Source organism: Oreochromis niloticus, linkage group LG3 (assembly GCF_001858045.2).
Source record: "Oreochromis niloticus isolate F11D_XX linkage group LG3, O_niloticus_UMD_NMBU, whole genome shotgun sequence".
NCBI lineage: Eukaryota > Metazoa > Chordata > Actinopteri > Cichliformes > Cichlidae > Oreochromis > Oreochromis niloticus.
This window is the reverse complement of record NC_031967.2, coordinates 44,641,503-44,655,741: the sequence shown is the minus strand read 5'-3', so window position 1 is coordinate 44,655,741 and position 14,239 is coordinate 44,641,503. Positions and strand designations below refer to the sequence as shown.

Here is a 14,239-nt window from a genome sequence, read left to right as displayed (position 1 = left end):
AATAATCACACCGTGAAGCCTCTGCCTTTGTAAATGGAGGGACAGTAACTGCGTGTTTATATGTAAGCGTGTAAAACCTGCAGATAGTCAGATTGACAGTATTTCGTCTCTATCTGCCATTCTGCAATTCATCTCCTGTAAACAATAACGTGGCGCACAGCGTGATGTGAAAAAAGGCACATACCTTTGACGTTGCGTGACGAACTCTGTATTCCTCGTCCTACGGAAGAGGATTAGGGCCACTGGAAAAAAAAAAAGAAGAATTCTGGCTTTAATCTCAGAATTCTGAGGTGGGCACCTGCAGGCTTCCAGCTTCAGTGACAGCGATGTGTCCAGTTTGGCAGGTGGAGAACTAATTCACTAAATATGGTGGATATAAGTGATTTTTTGCGTGGCCGAGGGGTCCCCGAAGATGCTATTTTATTAATGGAAGAGCAGAAGGTGAGTAACCAAAAGAGAGATACTTTGGTGTCTCTTATTTTTACAGGAAAACAGTTACGGTACAGTTACGGTTAGCTGTTAGCATGCTTGTTAGCTTATAATGTTATATAGGAATGAACGTGTTTCACGATGTTACAGTATACTAGGTGAATTGACGTTTTAACTGTTGTTGATCGCAGGATCATCCCAGATGGGTTCGTTGCATTTTATTTTATTGTTCTACTATTTCAGAGTTTTTCAAGGCAGTTAAGCGGAGCTGTGTTACAGATGCTAGCCGCCTGCCAATATCACTGATATATTTGATGTGTACAAGTAAGTTACACTTAGTACAGCGGAGGGGAGAAACTGTAATGAATGTTTATGCGGATATTTCACTCAGAAAAATGGGTGGCGTTCATACACAGCCCCGGTTGTTGTTCTGACGGTGGCCGACTGACGATCCCCTCACAACATGTTAGCTAACACAAACTAATGTAGTGCATGTAACTGTGTATACGTTAGTGGTACAGCGTCGGAAGAAATGAGCAAACTGTTTATAATGTCAGAATGACATCATCGTTCTCCTGCACTGTGTAATGTATGTCAGCTCAAGAAGGAAATCATATCTTATACTCTGAGCTGCCCAGTGCACTTAACGCCTGCGTGTGGAAATGGTAGGCTGCACTACAGTTCACTACCGGTAAAAAATAAATTTAATACAGTATTTGGGGTTTTTTTTTTATCGAACAATAAAATAAAAAGTGCTGGCTGAGGAGCGCTGCCGCGTTGAACTTTGACCTCGGAGTGAGGTGACGTTTGTTTGAACAAACAGTAGAAGTGCAGAAAGTCGCAAATCAGGCATATTGTTCGCATAAACACAAAAATAAATCAATCAATCAATAAATAACGAAATAATCCCGATGTTGTGCCAAAGAATACTTTGTGTTCTATGTGTAATACCTTTGCTTAAATGACTAAATGGACTGTGTATTTATGACACTGCGTTATAGTCCTACATACATAAGTAACATTCATATGTACAGATAAAAATGTACAGAGATATGTACACAAGCGTGTACACAAAAGTCTACTGCTGATCGAGCTGCTCAGTGTTCGTACAGTCTCATGCAGAGGGCGTGGAGGTGTTGTCCATGGTGGATGTTAGCTTAGACAACATCCTCTCCTCCCCAGTCTGCTCAGTGGACTTTAGCGGACCGCTAAAGCTGGCCCTCCCGACCAGTTTGTTAAGTTTCCCCCTGTCCCTCTCTGCCATTCCACCACTCCAGTAGACCACAACATAAAAGACAGCAGATGCCACCACAGTGTCGTAGAACATCCTTAGAAGACGTACTACCTACATCATAACCAATCAAGTCCTGCCTTTTTTTAAATACAGATTAGAATTTACTATTTACTGAAAGGCTATGCATTAGTTTGCTTCTTTCATTATTGTGTTTCGCCCTGCATAAAATAGATAGCTTTCCTGATAACTACAGTCAGTACTCTCCTGCTGCCATTAGCGGTGACCTAAGAGGCTTAACCGTAATATTGCTTTGCAGTGTAAATGTTGCAGAAAATGACTGTCTTTTCTTTCTTCTTGTGTGCAGATTGACTGTGACGTCATAGCACTGATGGATGACGCAACTTTGGCAAACTGCATTCCCTCGTACGGAGACCGAATTGCCCTCTTCAATTTCTGCAAAAGCAAGCAACCACTGTCAAAAAGAAAACTAGGACTTCTGCAAAAACTTCGTGAGAAAATGAAAACCAGAAAAGAAAGTCCAAAGGAGAACACTTCACATACAGATGCAGGAATAAGACAGACAAAGAAGCAAAAAGCAACACGAAATGTTGAGATAGGATGGATACATAGTGATGGAAAAATAGCCAAACAGGTGAGAGCGAAGCAGGGAGGTGGCACTAGAAAAATTCAAATGGCCACTGATGCTGGATTAAAAGATATTCTTCAGGAAGGAAAGAAACTTTTTTTTCCTGATGGCATATCTCCTACGGGATGTGAAACAGATTTTGAGTTTGAGGTTTGGGACTTTAAACAGAACTACCTTACTGATGATACCTGCCAGTCTATTGGCAATATGTATGAGGCAGCGAGACTGACAATGTTACGCTTCTACATTGCAACAAAACCAAAAGATCCTGAAGAAGATGCCAGCGAGACATCTGAAGTGGTGTTTGTCTCAGAAAGCAGTGGCAGTGATATTAATCCATTGCAAGTGGGGGAAGTCAGGGGTAATTTTGATGAAGTCATCGCTGGTTCAGAACTTTTAGATGATCCAGAAATTACTTTTGGTCCAATTTTTGATGCTGAAGAAGAAACAGAAGACACATTAGTCTATGAGGGTTTTCTTGTCCCCCTCAGTCCACCTAATTCAGAGAACGTAATAACAATCACCATACGTCATACTGACACTTTACATGACATGATTACTGCTTTCTCTGATGAGGAGATTTTGAGCAAAACACTGAATGTGAAGCGCATACTTCCAGACACCACAGAAGAACCAGGCACTGGATCAGGAATACTAAGAGATGTACTCACATGCTTCTGGCATGAATTTTATGAGCGATGCACCCTAGGTGCAACCGTTAAAGTGCCATTCATTCGCCATGATTTTCCTGCTGAAAAATGGAAGGCAGTTGGGCGAATACTCTTGAAAGGTTACCAAGAATGTCAGTATTTTCCAAATAAACTTGCAATCCCTTTTCTGGAACAAGTGCTTTTCAGTGGTGTTTACAGTGATCTTAAAGCACACTTTCTACAGTTTGTCAGCAGCCAAGAATGTGATGTTTTGATGGAAGCAGTAAAAAATTTCTCTGCAGTTGACTTGGATGATCTTGTGGAAGTTCTTGACAGTTATGGCTGTAGAAAAAGAATCACTGCTGAGACTCTTCCTACAATCCTTGATGAAATAGCACACAAAGAGCTTGTCCAAAAACCAATGTTTGTTATTGACTGCTGGAGGGAGATCATCGACTCCCATATCTCCCTCAGTCCGGAGGCACTGACCAAGTTATTCTCTGAACTGCAACCAACTTCAAAAAAAGTGTGTCAGCTACTGAAATTTGCTGTGGATTTGACTCCACAACAAAAAGAAGTGAAAAATCATCTCAAAAGATTCATCAGAGAGTTGGATAACATTAAACTTCAGAAATTTATGCGTTTCTGCACCGGATCTGACCTTATAGTAACAAACAGTATTTATGTGGAATTTCAAGATATGACAGAGTTTACAAGAAGACCAGTCGGACACACGTGTGGGAATGTTCTGCAGCTAGCTAACAGCTATGAAAACTTCCCAGATTTTCGTTCTGAATTTAATGCAGTTCTTGAAAGTAATGTCTGGGTGATGGACATTGTTTAAACTCTCACAGCAATGCGCTACATTTGAACTGCTCATGCACACTAGAGCATAACTGTAAAGAGATGTTAGGAATATGTATTTTTATGTATTTTGAACTTATACGGTATACTTTTTTTAATTAGAGAGAAGTTTCTCATCTCGGTTAGAAGTCCAGTTTTGGCTAATATTTCATTTTCTTTTATCATTTTGAGTTTTACATGATACAGTCACAAAACAAAACGAACGGGTACACTGTTTACTACCATATCCAGAGCTGTCTTCACCAAATCCAAGCTTTCCAGCTGTAAGACAGAAACCTTCAGCAAAAGCATGAAGAAAGAATACTAAAGATCTATAAACTATAATTAAACTGCTCTTAAACTTTCTTTAATGCACCATGTGTGGTGTGAGAGTTCAGCACAGTCAAATACTTTTGTAAGTAATTAGTAGTAAGACTAATTCATTCAGATGGTATTTTCTTATTAGGTCAGGGCTAAAACTGAACATAGTTATAATGTAAAAGTAATGCTGTTATTCAACACTGTATTGTAAAAGGAATAAGTACAATTTTATACTTTAGCATTTGTCATGTCTGAAAATATTTTGCTTTACAGTATATGCAATTTTTAGTTAAGGTAGGTTAAGGTATCAAAGTTTGGCTTTTGTTGTTGATTACAAAGGTTCCATTTAAAGTTGGTGAAAATATTTTTTAAAATTCCAGTATTTTCTTAATGTCATATTGTTTCTAAGCATACCTGTTATTCATCCATCAAATTGATTCAAGCTGCTTAAAGGATTCAGTCTGTTTTGAAGACGGTTATTGATTACTGAGATCATAAATAAACACTGTACAGTTCAGTGCAGTGGTCAAGTGCTGTGATTATTCAGGCATCCTTTTGTAATGCCAAATTGTCATGTTCTCAGATATAGTATTAATCTTAACACCTGAAAAAATGTCTTGTTACTGCCAGAAATTATGCATTTTTATTTGTATGCATGTATGTTCTCAACCATTCACACTTGTTTTTATTTCTATACCATAGATGACACTGAAGGAATATGTGATACCACAATAGCCAGTGTTCATGATCTTTACAGTAAGTCACTGATGTATACTGATGCATAACAAGACTGTATGAGATCTATAAGTTTGTTTTAAAAGTTGAGTCATTCTTGTTACAGGGCAGCTTATACGGTTATGAGTTTTAGCCATGTTATTGGCATTGGCAAGAACAGGTTTCTTGTAAACTTTTTCCAATAAAATGTTACTGTACACAGTACATTTATATTGTTGTTTTGAATATGTTCATCAAGCTCCTTATCTATTTGAACATGCCAGAATTCAAGAGACTGCCACACATGAGCTCAGTAACATGGAAGAATACCATTTATTTTTCATTTCAAACATTTCATAAAGATACACAAATATAAATGTAAAACATGTTGCACTTAATGGGACAATAACTTGGTTCCACTTGTAGGAACTGTTTTGTTGCATTGTTGCTGGGATACTACAAATAAAAGTCAAAATATTTTTGGTATGTTTGTTATAATTTTAGGATTCATATCATAAAGGAGCCTTGTATACGACAGCTCACACTGAATCAGTATAGCAATGACTCCTGGTCATTTTACATGAAAACCAGCTAAAATATCTTACAACTAACAGAAGTGAAATACAATAATAATTAGGTGATGGATCTTCGTATGGGTAAATGATTATAATAGCTTTGCTTTAATATAATTGCACTAAAAGCTCTGAGAATAAAGTCAGAATTCTGAGAAAAGTCAGAATTCTGACTTTAATCTCAGAATTCTGACTTTTTTCTCAGAATTCTGAGATTAAAGTCAGAATTCTTCTTTTTTTTTTTCCAGTGGCCCTAATCCTCTTCCGTATCGTCCACACGTAAACGCAAAAAAGAAGTTTTAAAAAAATCTCAGTTTTCGGTGATTCGAAACGTCGTTTACGTGTGGACGAAACAGCTGCATTTTCAAAAATACCCGTGCAGGTGCGGACGTAGCGTAAAAGAGTTAGTAGTTTATTTTATTACTACCTGTAATTTATTGCAGTTTACTTGTATTTGCTTAATTGTTTACTAAATGTTTGAGGTGTGAAATAAACTGCAATGGAGCAAAATATGGGTGTGTGTGGTTGGAGGATGTGTGCGTGCGTGTGCGTGCGCACTTGCACGCGGGGGGGGGGGCAACATTTTTCTTGTAAAACAAAGGGGGGCCCAGCAAAAAAAGTTTGGGAACCACTGGATAACATGATAAGAGCACAGCTGCCCCTTCAGAGACTGTACCAGTTACAAGGAAATTGAATGTTATCAAAATTGATTAGGTCCAGTCATTAAACATGTAGTGGATACAAATGTATACATACATACGAACTTGATGTTTTTATCCACAGCGTTAATGTGTGCAGTGAAGGATTCCACTTCTTGTGTTCACCAGGGAAGACACAAAGGATAACTGTTTGCCTTTCCTGGACTGCGCTGTGCACATTGAAGAGAATGGCAACCTCAACATTGAAGTTTACCGGAAGCCCACACACACGGACCAGTACCTCCTCTTTGACTCCCATCACCCTCTGGAACACAAACTTGGAGTAATTAGGACCCTACACCACCGGGCAGAACATGTTCCCTCTAAGCCTGAAGGGAAAAAGAAGGAAGACACACACGTAAAGGAAGCACTCAAAACATGCGGTTATCCTAACTGGGCGTTCATAAAGTCAGCAAAGATGCACAGAAAAGAAGATCAGACACCAGCGAGGGAGGATAAGAAAGACAGACGCAACAACGTTGTCATCCCCTATGTAGCCGGTGTATCAGAGAAACTCAGGAGACTTTTCTCCAAACACGACATCCCAGTGTACTTCAGACCCAGCAACACACTCAGACAGAAACTGGTTCACCCGAAAGACAAAACTCCAAAACACAGACTTAACAACGTGGTGTATGCTGTACAGTGCAGCGAGGAATGCCCAGACCTCTACATTGGAGAGACCAAACAGCCACTTCACAAGCGCATAGCACAACATAGAAGAGCCACCTCCACGGGACAAGACTCAGCAGTTCATCTGCATCTAAAGGACAAAAGACACTCTTTTGAGGATGCCAATGTTCACATTTTGGACAGAGAGGACAGATGGTTTGAAAGAGGAGTGAAAGAGGCCATCTATGTCCACTGTGAGCGACCATCTTTCAACAGAGGCGGTGGTTTACGACACCAACTGTCTGCCATCTATAATCCAGTTTTGAGTTCCCTCCCCAGACGCCTTAATGCCCACTCACATCCTGGGCCATCTGACCTCAGGAATTCACATGACAAGGTGCGGCCAGGTTTCACAATGAGCTCACCCGAAACCAGTGCTGATTAGGTCCCACACCCGCTTTCACACCTTGGCTCATGTGATTAGAGGATCATCAGGGGGTCCTTTGTCCCTCTTTGCGGGGACACTCCCACTGGGTTTAAATCTGGGACTCTCGGCCATTTGACCTTAGAACTGAAGAAGCTTCTCGGATGAGAGGTGAAACGTCTTCAAGCAACTTAAAGAAGTCCAGACGCTTTTCTTTGCAAACTCCTTTGACTACGATGACCTGGATGACTGAGAACCTTCACAGACAGTTAATCTATAGCACCAAATCATCAGTCAGTCACCTGTGACCTCGCATCTTCACATCTGTCTGAGCTACAACATGGCAGAGCTGCCTCTGTCACCTGATAAATAACAGTGAGACATTCCAAATACATGCAGTCACACATGTGCTTCTGTTGAAAGATTTTTATTATGTTTATGTTTAGAAGTACATTTCATTTAAGGTTTTCTAGATGTGTTTGCTCTTTTTTACTAGAGAAGTTATGTTGTGCAAGCTTTGTGTGCTTTCCAGAGCTCTCTGACTTTCACACCCACATCCTGGGAGCATGGGAGAGGTCACACCTTGTCTTATTGTTTATTGCTATTTATGCTTAGAAATGTTTACTCATATATGCTTAGAAGTATATAATCATTTGTAGATTGAAAGAATGTCTTATCCTAGGAGGTCTGTAATAACTCTGTATAGCATGAAGAGGGGAGTGCGTTCACTCCTCCTCAGAGTGTTCTGGCATAGATCACACGTCTCCTAGGAGAGGCCGTATCTTCTCTTGCTGATATATGGTATAGCAAACACACGTATATCTGTTTTAGTCTAAGAGCCTTTTGTTTAGATGTACCGTTAGACTCCTGGCACCAGCTTTGGGGAGTCTTCACGGGGTCATACCTCGACCCCGCGCGCACACACACACACACACACACAAGGTATACGTCATATGTTAATGAAACTATGCATATTCATGTAACCACAATAAAAGAGCAGTGTTACGGGGGAACGGACGAGAGCAACTGAGGTCAAGCGAAGGAACGGCGCCTGTCCAGTTCTCTCCCGTGCACGTTAATTTGTAAAACCTGTCTGAGTGTCATTATTCCATTCTGAGTTGTAAGTACAGGAAAACTCCTGACAGCTTCAAATACAGTCATGAACCAACAAGTCATCATCAAATTTCACCTGTGATCTTGTGTCACCATTACTCTCTGAGCTTTGTGTTGGTTCTTCTGTCACCTGACAAATAGCACATACATGACAATAAGAATAAAATGTGCAGCTGCTTCAGTGTGTCTGTCAAATTGTGCAGATCTTGACTCATCAGTAATGTTTGTAGGGTGAGTGCATTTTTACAACAATTTGTGCAAACTGCACTACAAGGTGGAATATTTGCAACCTCATGATACCTCATGATATTTTGTGTCAGAAATGAACCCTATGAATAGGTCAGTACCATTAAGATGAAATTATTGTGTCACCAACATTTTGACGTTAGACATATAATTGTAACAGCCTCTGTAAACTAATATCCTGGCTTGCTCGAGGCTCTGTTTTCTCTGACAGTTTCAATCAAAATTAGAAATGTTACTCTGGGAGACTGAGATAACTAATAGTGCTGCCTGTTGTGCAGTTAGTTTCCAAAACACGTTATTTATGGTTACATACAGTTTTAGACTGATGTGGGCCAAAGCCTAGCATAGCCTGTAACGTTATTATGATGGACACATTTTATGAGTGAACCTGACTTTAAGTGACTTACAGGCTTCTTTGAAAAATACTTTCTTATATCCAGGTTCTTCCTTTTTGCTGCCATCCTCCTCTCCTCCTTGCAGGTCCTCGCAGCGCATGCTTGCCGCTGCTAAAACTAAACAGAGCTCCCTGAAAGGCACAGCCAATCACATTGGCCATATTTGTCACATGACGTAGGACTCCAGTAGAGAACGTAATTTAACTCTTACTGCACCGCTGGGTGAATGAGACGCTGACAGATCGTTTTTTTTCTTTCTATCGGGTTTGTTTTTCTTTACTTGAAGAGATCAAATTATTGGTGGGGACAATTCAATAATCGCTGGATATTGGTGGGGACACGTCCCTTCCGTCCATGCCAAATCTACGCCTTTGATCTGCTAGGAGTCTGGGTAGGCTTAACATTTTGACCTGTCTGAACCAGAGGCGATTCTAGGATCAGAGCTTTGGGGGTGCTGAGCACCCAGAGAGCTGCCCAGCCAGGCAAGATAAACTTTACTCGTAATGATGAGCCTTCTTCCCCGTCTCTGTCAGTCCCTGCATCCCTAAATGTCTCCAGTTGTCCCGAGTTCTCTCTGACTGTCTCCTTGGTGCATTTAAACCCCTGTTCCTCCCTGTCCTCATCGTCTGTTCATCTCCGTTATCAGTCATCATAATTTTACCATCTCTGTGCAAGTCTGCAAATTTCTTTATTAAATCATACGACTCTTAAATTCATCAAGTTTCTCTGTGCCTGGGTCCTCATCACAAAACATGACATCACTGTTTTGTACATTTTAACACAATTTAATCCCCATATTTGTGAAAGAATAGCAAAACACCTTTTTGAAAAGTTTGTAACAAAACCATCAAATTAAATCTAATAAAGGTTGTTTAAATGCTGCAAAAGAATAATAAATTTATTGATTTTTCTTCAGCTTTTAATACTATCCAGCCACATCTTTTAGTTGATAAGCTTCTTAAGAGTTTAAACTTGATTTTAATCTCGTTGGTTGGATTTTAGACTTTTTAACTGACCGATCTCAGTGTGTGAGAGTAAACGGTTGTTTTTCCAAACAGCTGAACTCTTCTACTGGCTCACCACAAGGTTGTTGTCTCTCTCCTCTACTGTATATTTTGTACACTAATGACTGTCGCAGTACACAGGCCAACAGGCATTTCATTAAATACGCAGATGACACAGTCATTGTAAGCCTCCTTCATGGTGAAGAGGATTCCCATGGGCCTGTTGTGGATGAGTTTGTTTCATGGTGTGATCAGTCCTCCTTAATGATCAACACCTTGAAAACCAAGGACATGGTTATTGACTTCAGGAAGACATCCCCCCCATCCTGCGCTAACAGTGGTAAATGGTGCAGCCATTGAACTGGTGGACAGTTATAAGTATTTGGGGGTTGTTCTTGATAAGACTGTCCTTTGAGTCACATCTTGCTGCTACAGTGAAAAAGGTTCAACAAAGACTATACTTTTTAAGGAGGTTGAGAGGTTTTAATGTTTCATCTGAAATGATGACTCTTTTTTATAAAAGTTTTATTGAATCTGTTTTAACCTTCTGTATCATTGCTTGATACGGTAATATGTCCCTGAATAATAAGACCAGACTTAACAACCTGGTTAAAGTGGCAGGTAAGATTTCAGGGAGGTCTCAGGTCCAGCTTGTGGACTTTTATAACAGGCAGGTGCTGAGGAAGGCAACCTCTGTCCTGTTGTGTTCAGATCATTACCATTCAGATCATTATCATTAGATCAGATCATTAGTGATCAGATCACTCTTTAATGATTTTCAACTGCTTCCATCAGGTCGTCGTTATAAAGTGCCTGCAGTGAAGAAAAAGAGACATAGATTGTCTTTTGTACCTAGTGCTATTATCATAGTTAATAACACTAAACCTTAAATGTTGTTGCCATTGCATATTGCACTTTTTTGATGAAAAATCTAGGTTGTTTTCTCAGGCTTATATTATATTATATTATTTTGGTGTGTGTATGTGATGTGTTGGTTGTCTGTTTGTTTGTTTGTACGGACATACTGCAAATCAATTTCCCGTTAGGGACAATAAAGTTACCACCACCACCATTGAATGGATTGGAATAAAAAAAATACATATCCAAACCTTAATTACTGGGGGAGAATAATGAATGATGCTCATATTAAGTAAAAAGTAAACTGAGTGCATTTTTTGAACAGAGATTCACTTTTAATATGTATAATATAACACAGATATATATTAAAAAACACAGTCACTCCAAAAATAGAACAGTCCTTGAAATGTACAAATGTACAAAATATTAATAAAAAAAAAATGGAGGCAACTTTGCCTATGGTGCAATGTATGAAAAGATCTTTACTGCAGATACTACTATGGCTCTGCAGATTTTTTCTTTTCTTTTCTTTTATCCTATGTCTCCTCACCTTGAGGTTGGCAAATCTGTCAATCACTTTTTGGTGGTCAAGTCTCTCAAGCATCTCTTTCTCAACTGACATCACAGCCAGGTGCTGGAGTCTGCTTTGACCCATGGTCCTTCTCAGCCAGGTATGGAGCCGACGCAAGACACTAAATGACCTCTCACAGCTACAGCTGTTAACTGGGATTGTCAGGGCAACCTGAATAACCGTTTTCAGTGTGGGGAAGATCTCATTATCCAGAAGATTATACACTGTTAACATATCTGGGATGGCACCAGCCTCACTCTTGAGCTTCAAAAAGTTTTTGGCAACCATGACTTCCTCTGACTGAAGTTCAATATGGTAATGCAGTGCCAGGGCTGACATATGAGGCTCAGACAAGAAGTGGTTTGAGGTTGGACTACACGCCTGAATCCTATTAAGCAATTCCTGACTAATACCAGAAAAACGCTTCTCAAGTTCAGAGATCATTCTGTCCAGACAAGGAAACAACAATTTCCTTTTAAGCTCTTCTGACACAGAAGAGCCACAGACTTCACTGCCTGCCCCACAGGTTGACTCAACAACAAATCCATCCATTCTCTTTTTTTTTTCTGCCTCTGTCCAGAAGACTGCTCCAAAACAGCTATCTGGTTTGCCTCACACATAGCCTTTGTCCTTGCATGAAGATCTATAGCAGTGGCATCACTGCGCTTCTTCTTCAGTGTCTCAACCACCGCATCTTTGTATGTCTGTGCCTGGGCAATATCTATGGTCTCCTTCTGTAGGTATCTGTGTAAACCTGCGGTTACAGACAGTAGATCCTTTAAAACAATCAGCAAATACACTGAGGAGAATTTACTGAGTTTTGCCTTCAATCCAACCACAATAGGTGTGTTGATAGAGGAGAGGCACTCAATGATGGCAGGGAAATTGTTAAGCACAGCCATTACTGAAGAAACCTGGCATGCCCAGCGTGTGTTTGACAACTGCGCAAGTTCACTTTGCTCCAATCCTAATTTCTTCTGAGTGTCCATGAACTTATGATGGTTTACAAGAGAAGCCCTAAAGAAGGAATGGAGACTTTCAAGCATGTTAAAGAACTCTATGGTTTCGGTAACAGCTCTGCATGTGTGACATAGGATGAGATTTAACTCATGTGCATAACAATGAACATATATGGCCTCAGGGTGCTTCTTTTGAAAATGGGCTTGCACACCTCCAACTGTTCCGCTCATGACAGATGCTCCATCATAGGTCTGTGCCACACATTTCAACCGCTCAGTTCCCTTCTCTTGCAGCTGATTCTCAATAGCAGTATTTATCGATGCAGCATCAAACTTTGGCATTTCTGTCAGGGCTAGGAACCTCTCTTTAACTACACCTTCCACAGACACATACCTCACACAGTGCCAACTGTTCCGTCCTTCCATCTCTAGCCTCATCAGCCATAATGGCATACATCTGTGATTCCTTCATCTCACGAACAATAGCTGCAGTTACTTCTTGTGAACAACATTCAATCATCTCATTCTGACTGGTGTTTGATGGGGGGGTGTATCTCTGCAAGAATGGATCAAACTTTTCCAAAAGTTTTATGCACTCGCGAAAATTCCCTTTATTGTCACTCTCTTCTGTTTCATCATGACCTCGAAATGATATTCCTTGCTTCCCCAAAAAGCAGGTCACTGCCACAATACGTTCCAGGTACTCCCTTCTTTCACTTACTTCAGTGGCACTTGCTGCCTCTATCTGTTCAACAATATTGCCTTGTGACAGACTTGCTTTGTAGCTGTTCCAACAAACTACACTGTCCTTGTGTGACTGGGTGGCTTCATGTTTTTGAAACTTGCTCAGTGCTTTTTGCCAGTTACTGACTCCATCATTCACTAATGTGTCATACCTAAGACTTTTGCCAAAGACTCGACAAGCGAAGCAGAAAGCAGCATTTTTTGGGGGGGAAGAATATTCTAACCATTTAAAAGCTTTTGAACCAGTTCTCTTGGAAGGATCTTTTTTGTGTTCCAAATTGAGTGAGAGGGTACTGGGACAGTTTCAACTGTTTAGGACCAGTAGTCTTATCCCCTAAATCAAGAGCCATATCTTGAACTCCTTTGGATTGCTGACTGGAATGCTGCTCTGTCTGCCTCTCCTCATCTCGTTCCCTGGTCTTCTCTCTCAGAGTCTCTCCCTGTTCTTCTCCTCCTTGTGTAATGAAATTAACCAAACAGTAAATCATATAGACAATTAGGAAAATGTAACGAAGGTGTCCTGTTCAGAATGAAGTCTAATGATATAAGGTCATGATTCTCAAACTGCCAGTGGTACATGAACTCCCCATTGTGGTACTTGGAGGAAAGTCATAAATAATTTTTGAAAATAAAAATACTTCAAACATGTACAATTTGATCAAAAAAAGTGCAAAACTTTGAATTAAAATACTTAAAGTATACTAAATTCATATTTCAAATATCCTAAGCATTGTCTTCCCTTTTCTTCTTGTTTCAGTGTCAGCCTGCTACATTTTCACGTTCTTAGGCTGCTCATTCTGACTTAATGCGCTTACTTTTTAATGTGACTTTTCATTTTAGTAACAGATTGGAATTTTGTCTTGTAAGATTTATGAGTTTCATGCTTGGTACTTTGGAGAACTTGACATTTTCTCAGATGGTACACACTGTAAAAAGTTTGAGAAACACTGATAAGTGTATGTGTGCTTATGGAAAACATTTAAAGCTGCAGTACAGAATCTTTGAAACAAGGTAGCTTAAAACATTTTTAGAATATAAACAGAGCACTCTGCTTCTCTTTACAGCTCCTTACTCCACGCAGTACGGGTGGTGCACGTACTGCAGCAGTCATACAGACAACTAGATGGTTGAAAAGTTAGCCTACCTATTATTGGCTGAGGTTTAGTAGAGTTGTGGCTGAACCACATAAAAATATATCATTAATTT

General features: G+C 40.0%; 1 protein-coding gene across 2 annotated transcripts; it reads left to right on the top strand.

Moving 5' to 3' along the window:
• The first annotated feature begins 232 nt into the window (after positions 1–232).
• On the top strand, positions 233–5,062 carry LOC106097801 (uncharacterized). Of its 2 annotated transcripts, none has more exons than XM_019354241.2 (2): positions 233–441; positions 2,028–5,062. In XM_019354241.2, the coding sequence occupies exons 1-2, from the start codon at positions 367–369 to the stop codon at positions 3,801–3,803; spliced, it is 1,851 nt and encodes a 616-aa protein (XP_019209786.1). In that variant the 5' UTR covers positions 233–366; the 3' UTR covers positions 3,804–5,062. The 2 variants fall into 2 exon arrangements, with proteins under 2 accessions (XP_019209786.1, XP_019209787.1); XM_019354242.2 differs by lacking the exon at positions 233–441 and adding an exon at positions 459–753.
• Positions 5,063–14,239: the final 9,177 nt, after the last annotated feature.